This window comes from Marmota flaviventris, chromosome 1 (genome assembly GCF_047511675.1).
Source record: "Marmota flaviventris isolate mMarFla1 chromosome 1, mMarFla1.hap1, whole genome shotgun sequence".
Classification (NCBI taxonomy): domain Eukaryota; kingdom Metazoa; phylum Chordata; class Mammalia; order Rodentia; family Sciuridae; genus Marmota; species Marmota flaviventris.
Window position 1 is genome coordinate 208549711 of NC_092498.1, and position 20619 is coordinate 208570329.

At 44.9% G+C, this 20619-nt stretch overlaps 1 protein-coding gene and 1 pseudogene across 1 annotated transcript in view; one reads left to right on the forward strand and one right to left on the reverse strand.

The window, feature by feature from the left end:
- The first annotated feature begins 371 nt into the window (after positions 1-371).
- On the forward strand, positions 372-8500 carry LOC114081988 (zinc finger protein 333-like; annotated as a pseudogene).
- Positions 8501-11520: 3020 nt separating this feature from the next.
- The window catches only part of LOC114082210 (adhesion G protein-coupled receptor E2-like), a 29612-nt gene continuing 20513 nt past the window's right edge, over positions 11521-20619 (reverse strand). Inside the window, exons 11-17 of the mRNA XM_071618603.1 lie at positions 17619-17816; positions 16113-16348; positions 15816-15882; positions 15136-15227; positions 14199-14367; positions 14005-14115; positions 11521-11687 (exon numbers count right to left, since the gene is read on the reverse strand). Coding sequence (XP_071474704.1) covers positions 11679-11687; positions 14005-14115; positions 14199-14367; positions 15136-15227; positions 15816-15882; positions 16113-16348; positions 17619-17816 — 882 coding nt within the window. The 3' untranslated portion in view covers positions 11521-11678. The remainder of the gene's footprint in view (positions 11688-14004; positions 14116-14198; positions 14368-15135; positions 15228-15815; positions 15883-16112; positions 16349-17618; positions 17817-20619) is intronic.

Below are 20619 nucleotides of genomic sequence, written 5' to 3' on the forward strand. Positions count from 1 at the left end.
GAGATAACCAGGGTGGGAAGACAGGTCTTAGAGCAGGGCTCCTGGATGCGAGGAGTGGCACCACCAGTCCCTGCAGAAAGACTGCACCTCACGGGTCTCCTTTTGGGACTGCTCGTATGACTTGAGTGCCCTGTACTATCTCCCTCTCTTGCCTGGAGATTTCCCGGTTACTGGTCTCTCCCTCTCCGTTAGCAGTTCCCAATTGAGGAAACTCTCAATTGAGCTGTGGGAAGCTCCCTGGTCTCACTGCACACCTGTTTGGGTAACTACTGTGTTGGGTTCCCTACGTTGGGGAGAGGGGAAGGTTGGAAATCTGGTACCTGGCCACTAGAGATCGTGTCTGAGATCTGCCCCCAGATAATATGGCGAGAATGTTGAGCCAAGATGGTGATGGCCTGTTTTCAGTGCCTGGGTGTCTGGTGAGGTGGAGGGAACCTGGTGAGGTGGGGAGAGCTTGTTGATGGCGTTGGGCTCTAGGTAGTTAGCAGCTGAGTGACCTGTGTGGGAGCCGAGTGACATCTTGGCCATCTCTGATTGTGTTCATAGGTGATTCTGCTAAGGCCCTCACCCAGGCTTAGGTCCTGCTCCAATGCTGGATAACCTCCTGGAACCCTGAGGCCCGGAGCCCTGCATGGGGTCACAGCGCTGGTGATTTCTGCAGAGAGCAGCTGGATAGGGGTGCTCCTACACCTCAGAGATGCAGTATTCTGACTAGGTGAGATCTGCAGGTCTGGCAGCACAGGGCCCTTGTGGCTCACTCCCTTCCCACCACCATGTTTTTCCCTCCCAAATGCCTATTGAGCACCTGTTCAAGGCAGGTAGTTCCTGGTCTGGGGCAATTCTATTCTGTTATTGAATTAATATTTCTGCCTCTTCCAAAATTCATGTGTTGAGATCCTGACTCTCAATGGGCCCAATGGACACATCACTTAACCATTCCAAGCCTCATGGATAAGATATGTTCTTCCTGTCAGACTCGGAAGAGAACTTCAGCTTGGGGTGTCATGAGGTTAAATCTCTGGAAGGAAGAAGAGGGCGTGAGATGAAGTAATAGGATGAATTCTGCTGACTTTAATTCTGTCTCTTAGGAATAGAGAATCTACTTGAAAAAGAAACATTCTTGTGTACAGAACAGTGTCCAGCAGGGGAATTGGTTGTGTGCCCTGTGTTGCCATAATGAGGAACACGCCTAATGAGCAGTCTGAGGAGCTGTATATGTCTCCTCTGCTGCCGTTCCTCAGAATGCTCCACCTTGGACTGACAGGACGTGGCTGTTCTCTTCCTCTCATGGCCAGAGAGCAGCAGCCTCAGGGAGGCCATTCCCTTGCTGTTCCGGGGAGAGTGTGAAGAGTATTTGTTGTTCTTGGTAAACTTCTTTTTGTGGGTTGTTGGCTTGCAACATTCAGTTTGTCTATTTGAATGTGTATGTTTCTGGACGCTGAAAAGATGCCCTTTCTTTATTTTGATCCCTTATATTTTTACTGGCCACCGAGGGAAACATGGAAGGGGAAATGCCACCAGAATCAAGGCAGCTTCTCCTTCCTTGCAGCATCCTAGGGACCCCTGCCTCCTTAGACGGTTCCTCTCTCAGGTCCCTTTTGCATCCCCTTCCCTTTATGGAGCATATTTCTTGTTTCTTTAAATGCAGAGCAGATAATGACCATACCAAAATGGATCTCCAAGGTTACCTGTGAGGGGAGACCGCGAACCTGGAGTTTCTGAGCACCATTGCTTCATTCTTTAGGGGAATGTGAAACTGAATTTGACAACTTGCCTTGTATCCATTCCTGTTGGATAGTGCGGCTGGGGTGAGAAAAGCATGATATGAACACATTGGGCTATTGTGTGTATGTGTGTGTGCGAGTGTGTGTGTGGGCTCATCAGCGTGAGACTCAGAAAACATTTTCCGGCAAAGCAGTAATGAAGTGTCAGGAGGCAGGACCTCTGGAAGGCAGGTGGGTCCATGGAGGAGCAATAAACACTAGGTTTCAGGGGTTATAAATAGGTCTCCTGGGAACAGAGAATCAGCAGGAAGAATATCCTGTCTTTCAAGGCCAGTGTCCCTTGGGGGAATAAGAGGGAAATGAGCTAATGAGCAGATATAGGGAGCTGTGGCTCTCTGCTCTGATGTGGTCCCTCAGTGCACAACCCTGTGCTGGACAGGACATGGATGTGTCTTTGAGGTCTTCAGTATGCCTAGGAGCCCAGCACTTGACTCCTTCCTGGTGTGTTTTCTGGGGACAGAGCTTCAGTCACCATCAAGCCCACCCAGGCAGGACTTTGAACTTTCACAGAGAGACCTTCCTCTCAGAGCTGGTCTCCAGGTGGGTCTGAGAGCTCAGTGGACACTGCAGGAGAGCAGCAGAGAGAACCAAACCCAAGACTCTTTAGCTGAGGTCAGGGGAGAGCCAGGCTGAGCTAACCCACAGCAGGGCTGCTGTGGCTGCTTGCTGTCCTGATGGATGATTTATTCACAGGCTGCATTGATTCATAACACTTCCAGAGAAGTGAATGTTGCACTAACACAGGGTTCTCTGCTGACCATTAAGTGGTGCTTATAGTGGCTGAAGAGAAGATGGGAGGGAGGTGTCCAGAGCTTCCAGAGAAAAAACAGAGACCCAATAATCTTTGCAATGAAGGGGATAAAGGAATAGGCTTCAACTATGAAGGGTAAATAAGTTAGATTAGGGAATTTAAAAAAATGTGTTTGCTTCCAATTATAAATATTTGATTATGTTTGTGTATTGTTGGCAAGGATCCATATTAAGGATCTTGCAAGTATTATCTTGCAACAGAAGTTCATGGACACACTTCTGATAGTATTGTCTCTCCCTTTGATATTCACATGAAAAATCATTATGTCACACCTGAATACATATATATCTAGGAGTCTTACTTTGCAATATCTGTGAGGCTGCACATTTGTGTGTGTTGGTAGCCAGTTATCACTGTCCCCACCCCAAACTCCCTGTTTGCATTTTACTTTATTTGTTTCAGGTGTGTATAGAGATATTTGTGGGAAATGTGTGAAAATTTATGAACTTTGTGTAGTCCAATATGTCAATTGGATTATGTTCCCACTTTATTTCTGAAAGAGCCCAACGATCGGTATTCTTTACTTGTGAGTTCTTGCTTCACAGTTCTTGTGCATCTCTGGTGCTCATGGGTCATGTTTTATGTGTATTTACAACTTGTTTTCACATATCTGTTGCTGCTTATTGTGACCCTTACCTTTTTGTGATCAGGTACATTTCTCAGAGAGGCATTGGCTTCAGCCCGCCCTGGGAAGGCATTCCAGCTTCCTTCCCATTTGATGAAAGCTCGTCCTATCTATATTGTGTGTATAAAACCAATTCAGACATTCAACATTGTTACCACTGTGTATTGTAGAGGATTTTGTTCATATTTTAATATTTATGAGTTTTTGGCAATTTATTCCTGAGTTAGGAACCCGGGTGGATATTATTAAATCATTAATATTTCATAACTTTTCTTTTAGATTTTCATTCAATTTTGTTTCAGTCAGTGTGAGCTTTTTGCTTGTATTGGAAAATGACATGAATCCCATTAATATGCACAATGAGTATATACAAATAAAAATGATAAAATCAACAAATTAAATAGTGAAAAATAGAATGTGTGCTCAGTGGAGCGGAGGAAGTGTGGAGGAGAGTCAGGAGGAGGTTGTTGATGGACACCAACACACACTTATATAAGAGCCATAAATCCTGATGTTCACAGGATAATGACTGCAGCTCATCTTATTCTGTATTTTTATAGCCATAATTTTATATTTATGTGCAAAACATAAAATTACTTCAAAACAGTAGACCATCTTTTAATTATATATTCTTATAAAGAATTAGAAGAGAGAAATTAGAAGTTTCCCAACACTGAAAATTGATAACTATTGAAGGAGAAGGAAATGCTGATTATTCTGATTTGAACATTTCATTTTGAATACGTATACTGATTTCTCACACTGCACCCTGTTAACATGTACAGGTATTGTGTATCAATTCGGGCTAAAGTTGTAGTTCAATTGTAGAGAGCTTGCCTAGCATACACAAGGCCTTGGGCTTGAGACCCAGCCCTGCCAAAGAAAACAAAAACCAAAATATAATGAATAAATTAATGTCTGGGTATTAAATAAACTTTTAAGATAGAAATAAAACCCATAATCTTATGCCTTAAAGAAAAAAGCACTATACTTGTACTAATTCAATCTATGCTGCCATTCTATGTTCTATAAAATCTCAGGCTATTTTAAAACTTTTCTTTCTATGTTATGCATACACACATGCTCTTACACTTTTATGCAAACACATGAGTACAATCCTATGCACATCATAAATGCTCTTTGCAGTGGTGCAGTATTCTTTTCTAGTTTATCCCCACTTACCTTCTCACTCCATAATTCCTGTGGACTTCCTGCAGTCAACTAACTCCATGCCGTTGAAGAACTTCAAAGGATGCACAGTATTTCATAATGTTATTGTGCTACTCATACTTTCTAGGCCTTTCATATTTGTTCTCATTAATTCAATGTTATATCAATGTTGCAAGAATAGGTTGCTATTGTTAAGTTCCAACAAGTGCTTCTCAGCCAGTGTTGAGTTGATCTATGTTCTATGACCATCACCCTGGCCTATCTGAGTCCCAGTGCCCTGCCTTGAGGTTGGCACACATGCACACACATCACACTATCACCCCTGTGGCCTCTGACCTTCACACCACACTGTTAGACTCCTAGTGTACACAATGCAAGCTGGCCAGAACAAATTATCTTTCTCCTAATGTAGAAATAACAGCCAGAATGTTTATTTTGTAAGCCTCCCTGGACAAATAAACACAGGGCAAATACTGTTACATTTTTCTAGATTATACCCTGCATTTAAAGAAACACACATATGGAGAAAGATGTCAATAGACAGGAAAGTAGTGGGATGAAATGGACACAGGGTGGGAGGGGTGAGGTAATCAGCTCAGGGTCCCTGAGAGACCAACAGGAGGAAATCACTCTCTTGGTTCCAGTAGCATTCCAGCCCAGTCTGTCTCCTGGGTGCCCAGCAAAATAAGAAAGGAGCAGAAATAAACACATCCAAAGTCAAAAATAGAGATGTTTTCATGGTTTCAAAGTGATATAGAAATGATACAAAGATAAAAGGATAAAGGGGAATAAATTAACAATTCAGAAATTGTTCCATTAAAGTACAACAGAATCTTGTCATGGTTTTATATGATACAGGACCTCTTGTTTTTCCTGTGCCTCTTCCAGGTCTCCTTGACCAGTTGATTTTGACCTGGTGGCTGAGGAGTTCTCTTCCTCACTTCTCTCATGTGGCATCTTTTCTTTGTTATTCTTCAGGTTTGGATGTTATTTTTTAACAAAGCCCACAGGTGCACTCTGGCCCTGGTTCTGGCCTTCAGCCAACCAGCAGAGGTCTCCCCAGCTGTTCTCCACAATCCCATGCACATGTCATGACAGTCCTGTCCTTTTGTTCCTTCCCATTGCTGGGTAATTTTGTTATAACACATTTATCTCTCTGTTGTCAGTCTATGATCTGATAAAACCAGATACAGGTGAGCAGAGATTTCATCTGCTGTGTTCACCTTTGTATTTTCCCAAAGGTAAAGAAGTCTATCTGCAATTACTAGAGAAAAATATAAGAAAGTAGTAAGTTAGGAAATTCAAATAATGCAAGGAGAATGTAACCATGGTCCATAGAATTTCTTCCAAGCAATGGGGTTCAACAAATTGAATAGAGGTCTGGGAGATCCAGAGGCAGACAGACCAGCCAGGACGTCCTCATGATGCTCCTGTGGCCACCCAGAGGTGAATATTTGTCTTCTGCTTTGTCTCTCCATGATTAAAAGCTTCCAGTATTCTCAAGTATGTCTCTGAGCCTGGCCCTGGTTTTGGGACCAGGGATCCCCCTGTCCTTTATGTCCCAGTGAAGAGGCTAGGATTCTGTTCATTAGTGAAAGACCTTAGCTGTGTCCCTCAGGATTCAGGCATGAATTTCTAGAACCTCAATGATGTTTAGGATGTCATTTTACATCTGGGTCATGGTAGGGCATGGTCTTCCCACACTGGGCATATTCTTTCCCACAAGCAGGAGATGAACTAGGCAAACCCAGTACGTTGTCCCACTGTAAGTAAAGAGTGGAGCTGTGGAGCCCTGAGAGAGGAGTCTTCCCAGAGACCTGTTTAGGTGAGTTCAAGCAGAACTGGTGAGCATTAGCTCTGGGAGGCAAAAGGGTCATGAGAGTTGGAAATTGTCAACAGGGGACATTCTCAGTGCCTTGAATGAGAGGGATGTTAGGTTGAGCTCCTTTAGAAAATCAACCTTTCCTTTTTATCTTTAATATTTTCCTCTGATTTGACAGAAATATTTGTGCCTCCTTCTCTTCATATTTACTATTTTTATGCAGGTATTTTATCCGTACCTCCCCACTGTACATTCTTGCTAATATTTCCCTTTAGCGTCAGTCCCAGTCTTCATGGAATCTTTTCTCAGCAAATTGTCTATGATTCTTATCCCTTGTTCTGTGATTACATAATTCTGCACATAGTGAAATCCCGTCAGTAATTTTGCTTGGCTCTCTGATACATTATTCCTCTTTACAATAGTCTTCCTATGTTTGGGATAAGTATTGAAAAAATCCACACTAGCCTTGTTATTTTTGGTTATCTTGATCCCAGAGTTTATTTCTCTGTGCCTTTAATTCTTTTACTCCCTAATTCATTTCAGAACCTCCACTTCAACCCCAAGAATCAATTCCTAGCCAAGATATTTCTGTGGGGATTTTTCCATTGACACAAAACAGATAAGATTCACAAGGGGTTACTCTTGGATCTCTATAGTAGGACAAGTCTATGGTTGTCATAGGGTAGAAAAGCTGCCTAAGAGCTGAGAGAGAGATTGGTGGCAAAGGGTGCTTTCCCAGGAGGAAGCAGTTTTATTTTTAAGTCAGTGAATGTCATAAGTTGGAGAAAACTTTAAATGTAGATTAAGACTTGTGTCTTGATGCCAGGGTGTAAATAATAGCATATGGACTTAGCATTTGAAAGACCCTGGGTTCCATCCCCAGCACTAGAAAGAAACCCTTGAATCTTCAGAGTTTCCTTCAGTAATCATTTTCACAGATTGCATGCAGGTATTTGGTGTTCAAAACTTAATTTTGCTTAAACAATTCAGAAAACCTCTGATCTAAGAAGCCCCAGGAAAGTAATGAAAAGAGCTCTGGTGGAGAGTGTCCACCCTGTGTCTCTCAAGGGAACTCTGAGTAGATGTAGGACTGACTTTCTGCTGAATTCAGCTTCCATGGGGAATACAATCTCTGAGTGAGATAAAGCTTTGTCTTCACATTTTCCTTAACCGACAGGAGCAACCACAGCCTGGAGAAGATCTCTATGAATATAATGAGCCAGGGAAACTCTTTAGTACTATTGAAACAATATTACAGGCAATTTCTGCTGGAGAGGACCCCCATGAATGTCCAGAGAGCAGGAAGTCCTTCTTCCAGAACACTCACCTAATCACACCTGAAAAAATCCGCAGCATGGATAAGACATATGCATGTGACCAGTGTGAAAAGTCCTTCCACTACAGCTCTGGCCTTCTCAGGCATGAGAAGACTCATACTGCAGAGAAATTCTTCCAGTGCCAAGAATGTGGACAGGCCTTCAAGTATTCCTCGAATCTGCGGAGACACCTGAGAATTCACACTGGAGAGAAGCCCTTTGAATGCAGTCAGTGTAGGAAAACCTTCACCAGGAACTTCAACCTGATTCTACCAGAGAAACCACACAGGAGAGAAGCCCTATGCATGCAAGGACTGTGGGAAAGCCTTCAACCAACCCTCATCTCTCCGGAGCCATATAATAAGTCACACTGGAGAGAAGCCCTTCGCGTGCAGCCAGTGTGGGAAAGCCTTCAGGGAACATTCGTCATTGAAGACGCACCTGCAGACTCACACCAGAGAGAAACCCTACGAGTGCACTCAGTGTGGGAAGCCCTTTTGGACCAGCACACACCTGAACGTGCACAAGAGGATCCACATGGGGGAGTCGCTGTATGAGTGTGCGACCTGCGGTCAGGTCTAGAGTCATCTGTCCACCCTTAAGAGTCACATGCGGACTTACACTGGAGAGAAGCCCTGCCAGTGCCAGGAGTGTGGACAAGCATTTGGTCATCCCTCGTCTCTCAGAAAACACGTGAGGACTCACAGTGGCAAGAATCCCTATGTGTGCCAGGAGTGTGGGTGGGCCTTCGGCCAGTCTTCACACCTCATTGTGCATGTGAAAACCCACACCTCAGGGAGACCCTATCAATGAAATCAGTGTGAGAAAGCCTTCAGGCACAACTCCTCACTTGCTGTGCACAAAAGGACCCACAGTGGCAGAGAGAACATCAGGAAAGGTGGCTTGCCTTTGTCAGCGTCTCATTGCTACAGTGGCCCCTCAACTGTTAGCTGTGGGTTTGTGGAAGTGTAGACAGTTGGGTTGTTCTCAGAATACTTGTTAGGATGTGTCTCATGTTTTCACATCCAGCAGGTGGAACCAGCCCTGGCCTGTTTATTTCTTGTTACATGAAAAGAATGCATTTCTTACTAACATAAGACATTGTTTTTGAGGAAAGAATAGGAGAGAATGGGTGTGTTTTTGTTTATTTTACCACAAATCCCTAACTGATGTATTCATCATGTCTGTTTATATAAACACTTTATGGTGGTTGAAATCAATGTATTAAGTTCTACAGTAGCCCACTGGATCAAGCATATTATTTGTGTAAACACACACTTATAAATATTGATTCTGATCACTCATTTCCTGAGAGAGGTATGGTATACTCCCCACGGATGGTGATGGAGAACTGAATAATTCCATCAGTTTTTAAGTTCATGTGTATATTTTGAAGCAATGGAATTAAAGAAAGCTTTTCACATTTTGTGCATTTCCAGTGAAACATTACTTTTATAAACTGGCCATTTTACCCTAAGGGTGGCCATTTAGCCCTACACCCTTCCTGTTAATAGACTGCAGCCTCTGCCGGAGGCACTGCATCTCTTAGTCTCCTCAGCGATGCCTTGAGGTGGGTCCTGTGTTCACCCCTATCACACGTGGAAGCTGGGGCTCAGCAAGTTGAGGGGAGTACTCGAGGCCACTGGTTAAGGGACAGGGAGTGACTTTCTCATGGTGCTCTGACTCAGCATGGTGTCCATTTGTGTGTCTTCTCACTGTGTTTTTTTATGTTTTATAATACTGTTATTTGAGGGATGATTTACACCAAAGTTCATAAGTCTTAGTGTGAACCTTGATGAGTTTTATGTGTGTCTACACTGGCTACTACCCCATCAAAAAGTAAATACTTCATCTCTGCAGAAGTTTCCCTTGGACACCACCCCAGTCTGTAAGCCCTGTCCCCAGAGGTCACCACTGCTCTGACTTGTACCACCATAAGTTTTCACTTCCTGTTCATGGAAATTGAAGCATACAGAGCCCTCTTCAGTTGTTTTTTCCACTGTATGTATCCTATATTCACGTGGCACCCCTCAATACCATGGCAGTGAGGGTGATCCACGTTGCGTGGTAACAGTGGCTGGTGCTGCCTTTTAGGGGCTTGAGCTCTTCTGTCAACAGCGCTTCTCCTGGGCCTGTGCAGCTGTGAACTGCCTCAGTGTCTCTGCCTCCATATCGTGTCCACCCCCTTTGCTGCCCCGACCACTGACGAGACTGTTTCTGCTCCACTCTGCATGTAGGTGAGTCCATCTTTTCAGGAATGTTTCCCCCAAACTAGCAGCATAAATCTGATTTATCTGAAACCTCCCTAATCTCTCTCTTCCCCCTTCAAGGCTGATGATACCAAGATAAGCATAACTAAGACATTTTCAGGATTTATAGGAGCTCCATGATCAACAGGTGGCCAGCGTGGGGACACTGGAGAGATGTCTAGAAGTCTGGTCACCTGTCATTTCCTAACCTAACTCCCCTTCTTTCCCCCTTGCCTAAAGATTGAAAGGAGCTCAAGCATCTTCTGAGTTAAGGCAGTCTTTCAGGCTGCTAGCCCACCATCAGCTCAGTTTTGTTAGCAAATAAATGATTTTTCCTCACCCCCCAAACTGCCCTTGATTCACTGGGCCCTTTTCCAGCAGGGGAGTAAACAGACTTGGGTTTGGTGGGAAATGTAAGATTCTCAAGTTTTATGTCCTTTTCACTGATTACTGTAGCAGTATCATTAAAGAATTCTAAAGAAACAACTCTATCATTGTATTTATGCTAACCTGCCTGTGTAAATCCTAACCTCTTTCTTACCCACTGCTTAGTGATGTTGTTGTGAACAGAGGCATGATGTTCCTTGAGACACTTTAGTTATTTCCTATTGCAAAAGTGATCTATCCCATTGCCTAAAGGCTTAAAAAATGTCAAAAGGAGAACTTCTTTCTAAAACTCATGACCCAGAGATAAACATTCCACATATGGAAAAATATGTATCTACATTTTATTTAGAAAATTGGGAGTATGAAAATATTTAATGGCTTTTATTTAAGGCAAAAATTCTGATTTAAATTACTTTTGGAATGAAAACAAGATTATTACTAATGTAGCACAGAGCATGGGGTTGGGTTCTTTCTCTCATAAATTTAAAGAATATAAACTTCTATGGACACAAGAGTGAGAGCAAAGTAACAGAATTTATTAGAGTAATAGAAAGCAGAACTCCCCAAGGGGGGGGGGGTGGTCCCAGAGAGGGACACTGAAGTGTGGCAATTGTCTAGGGGTTTATATAGATATAGAGGTTTAAGGAAGTCAACCCCCTGCCCACTCCTGGGCATGGCATGCAGTGTCCATGCAGCCTTCAGTCTAGTCAAAATGTCCATCAAGCATTTTTTCTTCTGTGGAGAAGCAAGGACCAGGGTCAAATAGGGTCCTGATTTAAAATTAGTCTTTTTGTAAGTTTCTTAGCAAATATCTGCAGGTGCTATTTGTACTCACTGCCCAGGAAGTGACCCAGGCCCATCTCCCTGTCTGCTCAGTCTTATCTCCTCCTCCTGATTTCACTAACACATCTGTCATGACATTATCTGGGGATCTATTTTCTTGGCAATTTGGCCATGACTTCACCACTATGAAAGATTTAAGTGGGATATGGCATTCTTGGGAGCCTTCCACATCCTGAAAAGTCCAAATCCCACATAGGGCATGACGTTTTCCTTGCAGACACCACAATATTTCCATACAAAACTTTTATGTTTTCTTCTTCTTCTTCTTTTTTTCTGTTAAAACGTTTAAATCACATTCAAATCCTTTTAAATGTTGTTGATGTGAGCATCCTGGGAGGCTGGTTTTCTTGCTTCTAGAATTTTTGCATGGAAGAGGCCTCATAGGAAGGGGGGGCAGTAGAAGAACGTTTAACAGAGAAACTGAGGAATTGGGTGGCAGATGGCATCTGGATGTTGAGTTTGCTCAGCAACATGTCGGGCATAGACACATATCAGGTTCTGTGGGAGTTGAATGTCGATCATGTCCTCCAAGAATCCCTTCACATGGCCAACACGATGGATTTCTTGAAACACACAGCACAGAGTCTTTGTCCTGTCCTAATGGCTAAAAAGTGACCCAGTGGCGGTTCAGATTGTCCATGGGGAAGGAGGCTGTAGCTCAGATGGTCTTTCTAATCAGTCTGGAATGGTAATTATTTGAAAATGACATATAAGTTTGTAGAAAAGTAACTTACAAGTTCTGTTTAAAAAAGGAAAGAAGAATTTGTTATATAAATAGATTTTAGTTGCTTGGTTTAAAAAGAATATGAGATGATGGGTAAGTTAATTTGCCTTATTACAGTAACCATTTTATATTCTGTATGTATCCTATATTCATGTGGCACACCTCAAATATACACAGGGAATTTTAAAATTACATCTGTTAAACCTGTTGTGCCTGGGGTATGACTACTGGCAGATCTTAGCCACCATCCAGCTCCCTAGTTTTTGAAATGTTTAGTCAGCAAATAATAATCATATATGTCTATGGGGTTTAATCTCTCTCTCTCTCTCTCTCTCTCTCTCTCTCTCTCTCTCTCTCTCTCTCACACACACACACACACACACACACACACACTTCAAATGAAGATTTCAATCACAAAATTGTCTTGCCTGATGGATTTCTTAGGGCTTGACCAACAGGCTACATTGGATTTAATTTTGTTGATTTTGGTTTTTCTCAGAAGTCTCATCTTCCTACATTTCCTAACCCTTAAGTTACAGAAGATAAGAGCAGGTAAATGTGCTGCAAAAACACACACAAAAATGTATCTTTCAAAAGATGGATCTGAACTAGGTATGGTGGTCCATGTCTGTAATCCCAGGAGCTGGAGAGGCCGAGGCAGGAGGATCATGAGCTCAAAGTCATTCTCAGCAACAGTGAGGCGCTAAGCAACTCAGTGAGACCCTGTCTCTAAATAAAATACAGTGTGGGGGTGGGATGTGGGTCAGTGGTTGAATCCCCTGATTTCAATCCCTGGTACCTCTCTGCCAAAAAAAAAAAAAAAATAAAAAAAAAATAAAGACGTATCTGAACTCCACTTCAGTGTATGTGTTTTTCTGAGAACAGGAAGAACATTAAGGAAAGGCTGCCATTGTTATCTATTGCCCATCACCTACTATTAAAGGAAAGAGTGTTGAATTCTCTCTTTCCATATCTTCCCCGTCCCCAGGGAGTTTTTTATTCCTGCATCTGTGGAAGCTCAGCACACTCCTACTGATTTAGATGGGCAACCTCACTCGAGCCTTATGAATGCTGTGCTTCAGAAAATTATTCAGAACTGATTACAAGACAAATGTTTTGTTTTTATTAAATGAGCCAAGGAAGGGATTCCAAAATGAGAGGAATATTCTCCAATAACTCAAACCCTGGAGATGCCCAGTTTAAGGAGACACTGGAAGATAAAATGACATCAGGGAACCAACACAGCGGTCCAGTGCCCAAGATGGTAGAAACACCTGAATTTCCCCATCTGATGGCTTCCTATTTTTTGGAACAAAAGTTGATATTTCTTTTCCTCAATGTGTATATCATTCCTAGGGCTGTGGTGGAGGGAGGGGGTGGTGAATCCATTCAATTATCTACAACATGAGGCAGATTTTGACGGCTCCATGAGAGAGAAACCGAACCTATTGTAATTGATGGGGTAGACAAAATAATGACCCCAAAGATGTCCACACCCTAATCCCATAGCCTGTGAGTGTTACCATGTCTGGAAATGGAACTTCTCAAGAAGGAGTATGTTAAAGATTAAAAAATCTAATTTTACATTAAATCTATTTAGATGGCACATATTAATGGTATAATGGGATGTTTTCATGCCTGTCTACAGTGTGAGTGTTTACATCAGGTTAAACATAACTATCTCCTCCAACATGCATTCGTTATTTGTGGTAAAATCTCAAAATCTTTTCTTCTGGCTTTTAAGGAGATGTGGTGTTGGGATGGAACCTGGGGCCTTGCACATGCCAGGCAAGGGCCCTCCCACTGAGCGGCCCCCAGCCCCTCAGAGCTGTTGGAAAGGCACAGCACACTTTGTGTTCTAGTGACCCTCCTGAGCGACCTACCACAGAGCTTCTTCCTCCTGACTGTAACTTAGTACCCACTGATCAAGCTTTTCCCACCCCCTCCTCCCCAGCCTCTGGGAACCACTGTTCTACTCTTTTTTTCTATGAGATCAATGTTTGCATTTCACATATCACTGGGATCATGCATGTTAAGCATCTTGGGATGACAAAATTGTCCTGGATTGTCCAGGTGAGGTTAAGGTCAACACCAGGGTCTTTAGGAGATTCAGATAAGGGTGGGTGGGAGGGAGAGAGAATAATGTAAGGTCAGCACACAGGCAGGCATGATGGTGGAGTCCAGGAGACAGGGGAAGCATGTTCTGTGTACAGGAGGAGAGAAATCCTGCCAATACCAGGAACATGAGCTCTGGGATCAGGGAGTGACCCTACCGTACTGGGTCTGGAGGCGTCAGACACAGCCTTGCTAGACAGAGTGTAGGACTCAGATTCAGTTGTCCATTTCCAGATCCTCTCGAGCCATTTCCTGTACTGCTCCTGGACCTGCAGAGGCAATTTACGCTCTGGGTCAGCTCACAGAGAGTGGTGCGGGTGGGGAGGCATGGGTGGGAGCTGGGCAGGGTTACCTGTTGGCTGAGGAGGCAGTACACCAGGAAGATGAAGACACCCTGCAGGCTGTTGACAATGGTGAAGAGGTAGGCCATGATGGGGGCCAGGGAGCCCACCTGCAGGACACCCAGACACCACGTGCAGCCCAAGATGAAGAGATGAGCCATTGCTTTAAATGTCAGCACCCTAGGTTGGGGGAGAATGGAGGCTTATAATGCACCCACAACAAAATCAGGCTATTCCCCTCTCCACCCATGGATGCACCTACTCTCCCCTGTAAGCAATTTCTTGGACTGAACTCTGATCTTTACTCTCAATGATACCCCACAATAGAAATGCCATTTTGGGTCCAGGATAGCTTTTTGACTTGGACCCAGGACAGTGATAATTCATAAGCTTACTTCAAAGAGTTTTATGATGTTCCATGAAGATCCTTAAGTTCATTAATCCAGCATTACTGAGGATGCCCCGTGCTAGGGCTTGGACATAAAAAATTACAAAGAGAAGCTGGGGGCAGGGGTGCACACCTGTTGCCCCAGCTACTCAGGAGGCTGAGGCAAGAGGATTAGTTGAGCCCAGGAATTGGAGGCCAGCCTGGGAAACATAGTGAGACTGTATCTCAGAAAACAAACACAGGGCAAAATTCCTGTTTTCATTAATTGTATGCTCTGTTCAAGTGTCTAATACAACTAAATGATGATATGCAAAAATTTGAAAGGTTAATCAGAGGAACCCAGAAGAAAGAGCATGAATTTTATACAAGATGCTGAGTGAAGGAACAATCCCGCCCCCTGGAGGATTGAACTGGAGTAAGCAGCAGAGCCCTGAGTCTGAGATGGCAGCCATGGAAGCACAGCCACATTTGTTAATTGTGGGCCACTCAGAAGCCCCAGAGGAGGCACATGGCTCTACTCTTGGGCATCATTGGCATCTATGTCCCCTGGTCCATCTCACCTCGTGTTCTGGAGGGTGGACACATCTCTGTTGATGGAGGACAGCTTGCTCTTCACAATACAGAGGGTCATCAGGAAGAAAACCATATTGACCTTCAAGAAACCACAGAAGCAAAAGAAAGACAGCAGCATGAATCTGACATAATTTTCCTGTGTACATATATGACAACATCACCGTGAATCCCACCATCATGTACATTCACAAGAATGGGCTCCTAACTAGATAAGGTATATTCCATGCTTGTGTAATTATATCAGATGGATTCTACCATCACGTATAACTAAAAGAACCCCCCCCCCAAAAAAAAAAAAAGAAACTGCAGAATGTTTATTAATATTTTACTTTCTCTTTTGCAGTTCTGGGGAGGGAACCCAGACCCTAGTGCATACCAGGCAAGCTCTCTGCCCTTGAGCTACACCCCCATACCCCATGGCAAAGTTTTATTGAATAAAAATTTAAATCTGTTATCTCTCCATTCTAGCCCTTGCAGCATCCATTCTACACCTGAGTGGCTTTTAGTATTTGACAGTAGGGTTAGAATTTGTAGATGTAGAAGTCTTGGAAAACCCAACGCAACCCATAACAATACAGGGATAATCCTGTTCTATCACCATCCTTAATATCCTGCTCTTCTAGTAACCCTCAGATGGACAGGAAGGAACTCTGATGACATCACTCACACAAGAGATGGCACAGGCAGGTCCAAGGAAGCCCCACACAAACCCGTTTTTGGGGTTGAGCCAGCAGCTGAGCAAGAGAGAGAACAACATCACTTTGCTGTGTTCATGTAGGACTCCATGACCAGTGTCACTCCACACATGCCCAACCACAAGGACGGGAAGTCAGACTCCCTGTATGTGTGATATGTTATAGTACACTCTCTGTTTAAGCTCTGAAATACTCAAAATGCTACTTTGGTTCAAGTGATGGCCGTGGACATGCTCAAGAGGAGAAGGACAAGTGGGGTCCACATTTACCGAGCAGGGGTGCCATACAGGTGAGGTCTGGCTGCTGCAGACACGGCCACGATGGCGGCCGGGACCCCGTAGCCCACAGGGAACATGAGCCTCCTCATGAGCCTGTTTCTGCTGGAGTAACTGAGTACGGTCAGGTTCCGCGCTGTGAGGAAGAGGAACAGCCCCTCCAGCAGCATCCAGGTGAAGGAGGCCAGGTAGAGGTAGTGCAGGGCGCCTGCAATGACCGCGCACAGCACCTGGGGAGGAGAGAGACCCCAGGGCACAGTCAGGGTCTGGGTGTGGCCCTGGATGCCCCCTGCGCCCTGTGGTAGGGGAATCTGCTGTGCACCAGGTGCTGCACTGTGTTGCTTCAGCCATGGGCTGCGTGTGTGCTCCCATAGATCACAGCAGAGCTGGAAAGGGCCTGCTGCCCAGTGACGTCACAGCGTCCCAGTGCTGCCCTGCGGAGTTCCTCATGCAGTAGTGGTGACATCACAACCTCCCAGGGCTGCCCTGTGGCATTCCTCATGCAGTAGTGGGGATGATCTTGTGGACAAACCCACCGTGCTGCCGGTTACAGAACAGCAGGGCCACACAATGACCCACAGGACCTAATACTTACAAATGGCAACCAATGGTCATGTGACGTCTTATGCATTTACTGCACTATGATTTTAACATTATTTTAGAAATGACTGTAGTTCACAGGGTTTAGTATCTTCTAGAAATGGTGCTGATCCTGGGAACAGCTGAGGATACACATTGAATGACAGTGTCAGTAGCTGGATATTCACCGATCCCCGGGCTCTTAAGAGACAGAAGAGTGCATCAAAGCAGAGAAGATAATCAACCCAGAAGGTGGGCAGACCTACAAGCAGCAGGAAAGAGCAAGGGAGCAAACCACACAGCCCACAGCACTCCAACAACCAACTCTGTAGGCATGACAGTAGAAGAAATGTTGGAGAAGAATTTAGAAAGCCCCTAGTTAAAATGTTGAAAGAGCTTAAAGAATATGTAAGGAATGAATTTGGAGAAGATACAGGAAGTGGAAGAAAATTTCACTAAAGCCAGATTCTAAAAATGAACCAAATAGAAATTCTGAAAACGAAGGACTTGATTAACCAAATTAAAAATTCAGTAGAACCTCCTTTTTCTCCTGGTAAAAAATGTCTGCTGTGAAACGGGGTGCCGCGAGACGCCAGCCCCGTCGCCTCCTTCGTGTCTCCTGAGTGAATCAGGAGGCCACGTCCAGTGATTGACGGATGCCATCTAGAGTTTGCGTCAGTTCATCCTAAGGGTCCCCTAATGAAGGAACTTCCCCAGGATGCAAGCCCTGTTGCTAAGCAACAAGAGACGTAGGTGATGGAGTTGTAAAGAGGATTCGTTTTCTCGTTGAATCCGTCAACGTGAAATGGGCATTGACCTCCTCTGGACTTCCCTGGGGCCCAGGCTGTTTGATTAGGAGCCGGGGCATCCTGGCTCCTGAGTTCAGCACCCCTGGGCTGCGGGGCGGGGACCCCTGGATACCTTGGACTGGGTTCTGTCGATGGCCGTGAGGAAGAGCAGGTGGGCCAGCAGGAGGCAGAGCGAGAGCTGCAGGTGCAGGGAGGTGCTGGTGTTCTGGATGGCTCTGCACAGGAGGAAGGTGAGGGCCGCCAGGACCAGGCACAGCAGCGACACGCCCAGCCCCACGCAGGTGATGAAGTCCAGCACAGGGTCCTTGTCCTGGGGCAGAGGGAGGAGCCTTCACAGCCACGTGCCCTGCTCTGGGGTAGGAACCCCTCTGCTATCTGTTATTTGGTGCAGCAGATTCAGGAATGGAGGGACCAGGTCCAGGTGTGAAGCTGATGGGGCTCCAGGTTCAGAAGGTTGGACTGTAAGGTTTTCTGAATGGAGCAGGTAAGTGGCTAGAAGAACCCGGATGTGTAGATTCCTTAGTCAAGAAGGAGACTGGGATTCCTGACTTTGGGGCACAGTAAGGCGGCATGTTGATATGTAAGTGTGTGTGAAGCCCTTGCTGAGTGTCCCTCTGTCCCTGTCCCACGAGGCCACAGGGCAGAACCTGCATCTCAGTTTCCAGGCATTAACCTCCCATCCCAGACATCACTGGCCTCAATCCAGCTCTGCCTGTTCCTTACTGACCACAAATCCCTGTGTAGTTAGAATTAGATACTTGGTTAAAAATAAAATTAATGATAACAGTAGCTTAAAATTCACCTTTCCCCCATTTCTTTCTGAAAGTCATCTTAAAGCCATGAGGATATTTAAAAGCCCACCATCAATTCTCTTTCAGTGTAATTGAGGGGAAGAGGAGAGAAGAGGAAAGAGGGAGGGGGAAATGTTCAAATGGAAATGTTCAATGGTAAAATTTCAAAGCAGGCGCATCTGAATCACGTGCACACAGGTGTTGTTTGTGGGGATTTTGTTTTTGCAACATATCTGTAAATTTGAAATGGTTTCCCAAGAAAATGTTTGAAAACAAAGTACAAACCCTGCAGGTGACATTTGTGCATGCTACATTTAAGACCCTGATGTAAAGACAAAATTGGGAAATTAGGAGGCAGGACAGGGGAGGAGCAGAGGGAAAGAATGACACCTGATAAATGAAACAGAGGCAAAACTTTCAAAATAGATGCCTCTGGGTAAAGAGTAATGGTGTGGTGTGTTCTCTTTTCATTTCCTCATGGTTTTAAGAGGACTTGGAGAAATAGGTGGGAAAGTGTAAATTTTAAGTTACTATCATCATTAATTTTTCTTCCTTTAACCGAGTATCTGATCTATTTCTTCTATTTTTTGTTCTTGAAATGTATCAAAAAATTGAAATTGTTTCCTAAGAAAGCACTTAAAAATAAACGGTCCTCCAAGTGATATTAACATGTGCTGAATTTTGAGATCATCTGATGTAAAGACAAAATCTAATTTCTATAATATATAAAAAGCTCTTGGCTGAGACCTTTGTCATGTTCATAGTCACAGGGTGTTCACAGTAAATACCCATAATATGAGCTCACCTAAGAGTCTGAATCTGGGGAAGCAGAAGTGTCCACTCAGTTGGATATAGGAGGAGGAGGTAAACAGCCCCCAGTCCAGCCATCCTCTCTGACTCCCCTGACCCCCTCTGACCTCCACCTTCACCAGACCTTCCTTTTTTGTAAACCTGAAACCTGACCATGGTTGACTTACAGACCCTGGTGGTAAGTAGAATTCTAACTTGGTCTTCATATGTCCACCCCCTGCTGTTACACAAACCTTCTCCTAATTATTAAATTCTCTGATAAACTAGGTGTTGCTGTAGAGGGATTTTGCAGGTGGAATTTAGGACTCGATCTGTTGACTTTTAGATTAGGGAGTTTATTCTCCTGATCTGGTGTAATCAAGCAATTGCTTTAAATATCTGGTTCTTCCTGGGAAAACAGATTCAAAACTTGAGAGGGATTCTATATAAGGGACATTTTCATGCTGGTTTTCAGATAGGAGCATTTTGTGAGAAGGCCAACCAGGGGTCATAGGAGAGGAAATGTGGGTGGCTCTTAGGAACTGAGTGTGGTCCCCCCTGACAGCTGCTAAGAGAAGGGAACTGAACTCTGCCTGCAACCAGGGAGCTGGAGGAGGGCTGCAAGACCCAGAAGAGAGTGCACCCCTGGCTGATGTGATCTTGTCAGTCTTTTAGAACCTGTACAAGGAACTCATCCCCCTGTGCTGGGTTGCTGACCCACAGAAACCGCGAGGGAACAAATTTGTTTTACTTCAGCAGCAACATTTGCATAAGTGTGTTTTGCAGCAATCAATGCTGAAGGCAGCCTCTCACCTGCACGTGGTAGTGGACCATGAGGACGGCAAAGCTGCTGAGGTGGGTACAGTGGCAGGTGGTGCTGCCACCTCCGGTGCTCACTGTCCTGCAGCCTGCAGTGGTCCAGTGACTCCCATTCTGGCTGTGGTCCCAGGAGACACAGAGAAGCTCATGCCTTGGTGCAGGTGTCACCAGCTATAGTAACAGGACAGGGATGTGAGCTGGTATTCCTGCACTCAGAGATGCTGACCCAGGAGGGGCTGGCTTTCCTGTGTGGGGTGCACCTGTGGGGAGTCCTGCTGAACCTCAAGGTTAAGAGGACAACAAGATGTGCCTGGGCCTGGGGCTCTTCCCACACAGTGGTCTCCCCCCCCACCACTCACAGGATGGGAGAAGGTGAAGGTAACTGGTGAGCTGAGGTTCTGGGTGTTATTGCTGCTCAAAAAGGCTGAGATGACATCGGAGAGCAGGACAGACGAGACCCTCGGCACCAAGTCCTCGTGTGTCCCATGGGGAGCCACTTGCTTCTCAGGCTCCAGGACCAGGGGAGCCTCGTCCAGCAGCTTGGCCATCCCTGGGGTGGAGACCAAGCCCACCACAGAAGGGCCTGCAGGACGAGGCCATGGGTGAGTCTCAGGGTCTCCTCCAGGGCCTCCTCCTTAGATGGCCTCTGCTCCTTTTGAATTGTTGTATTATAATGATACATAATAGTGGGACTTGCTGCTCCACATTCACACG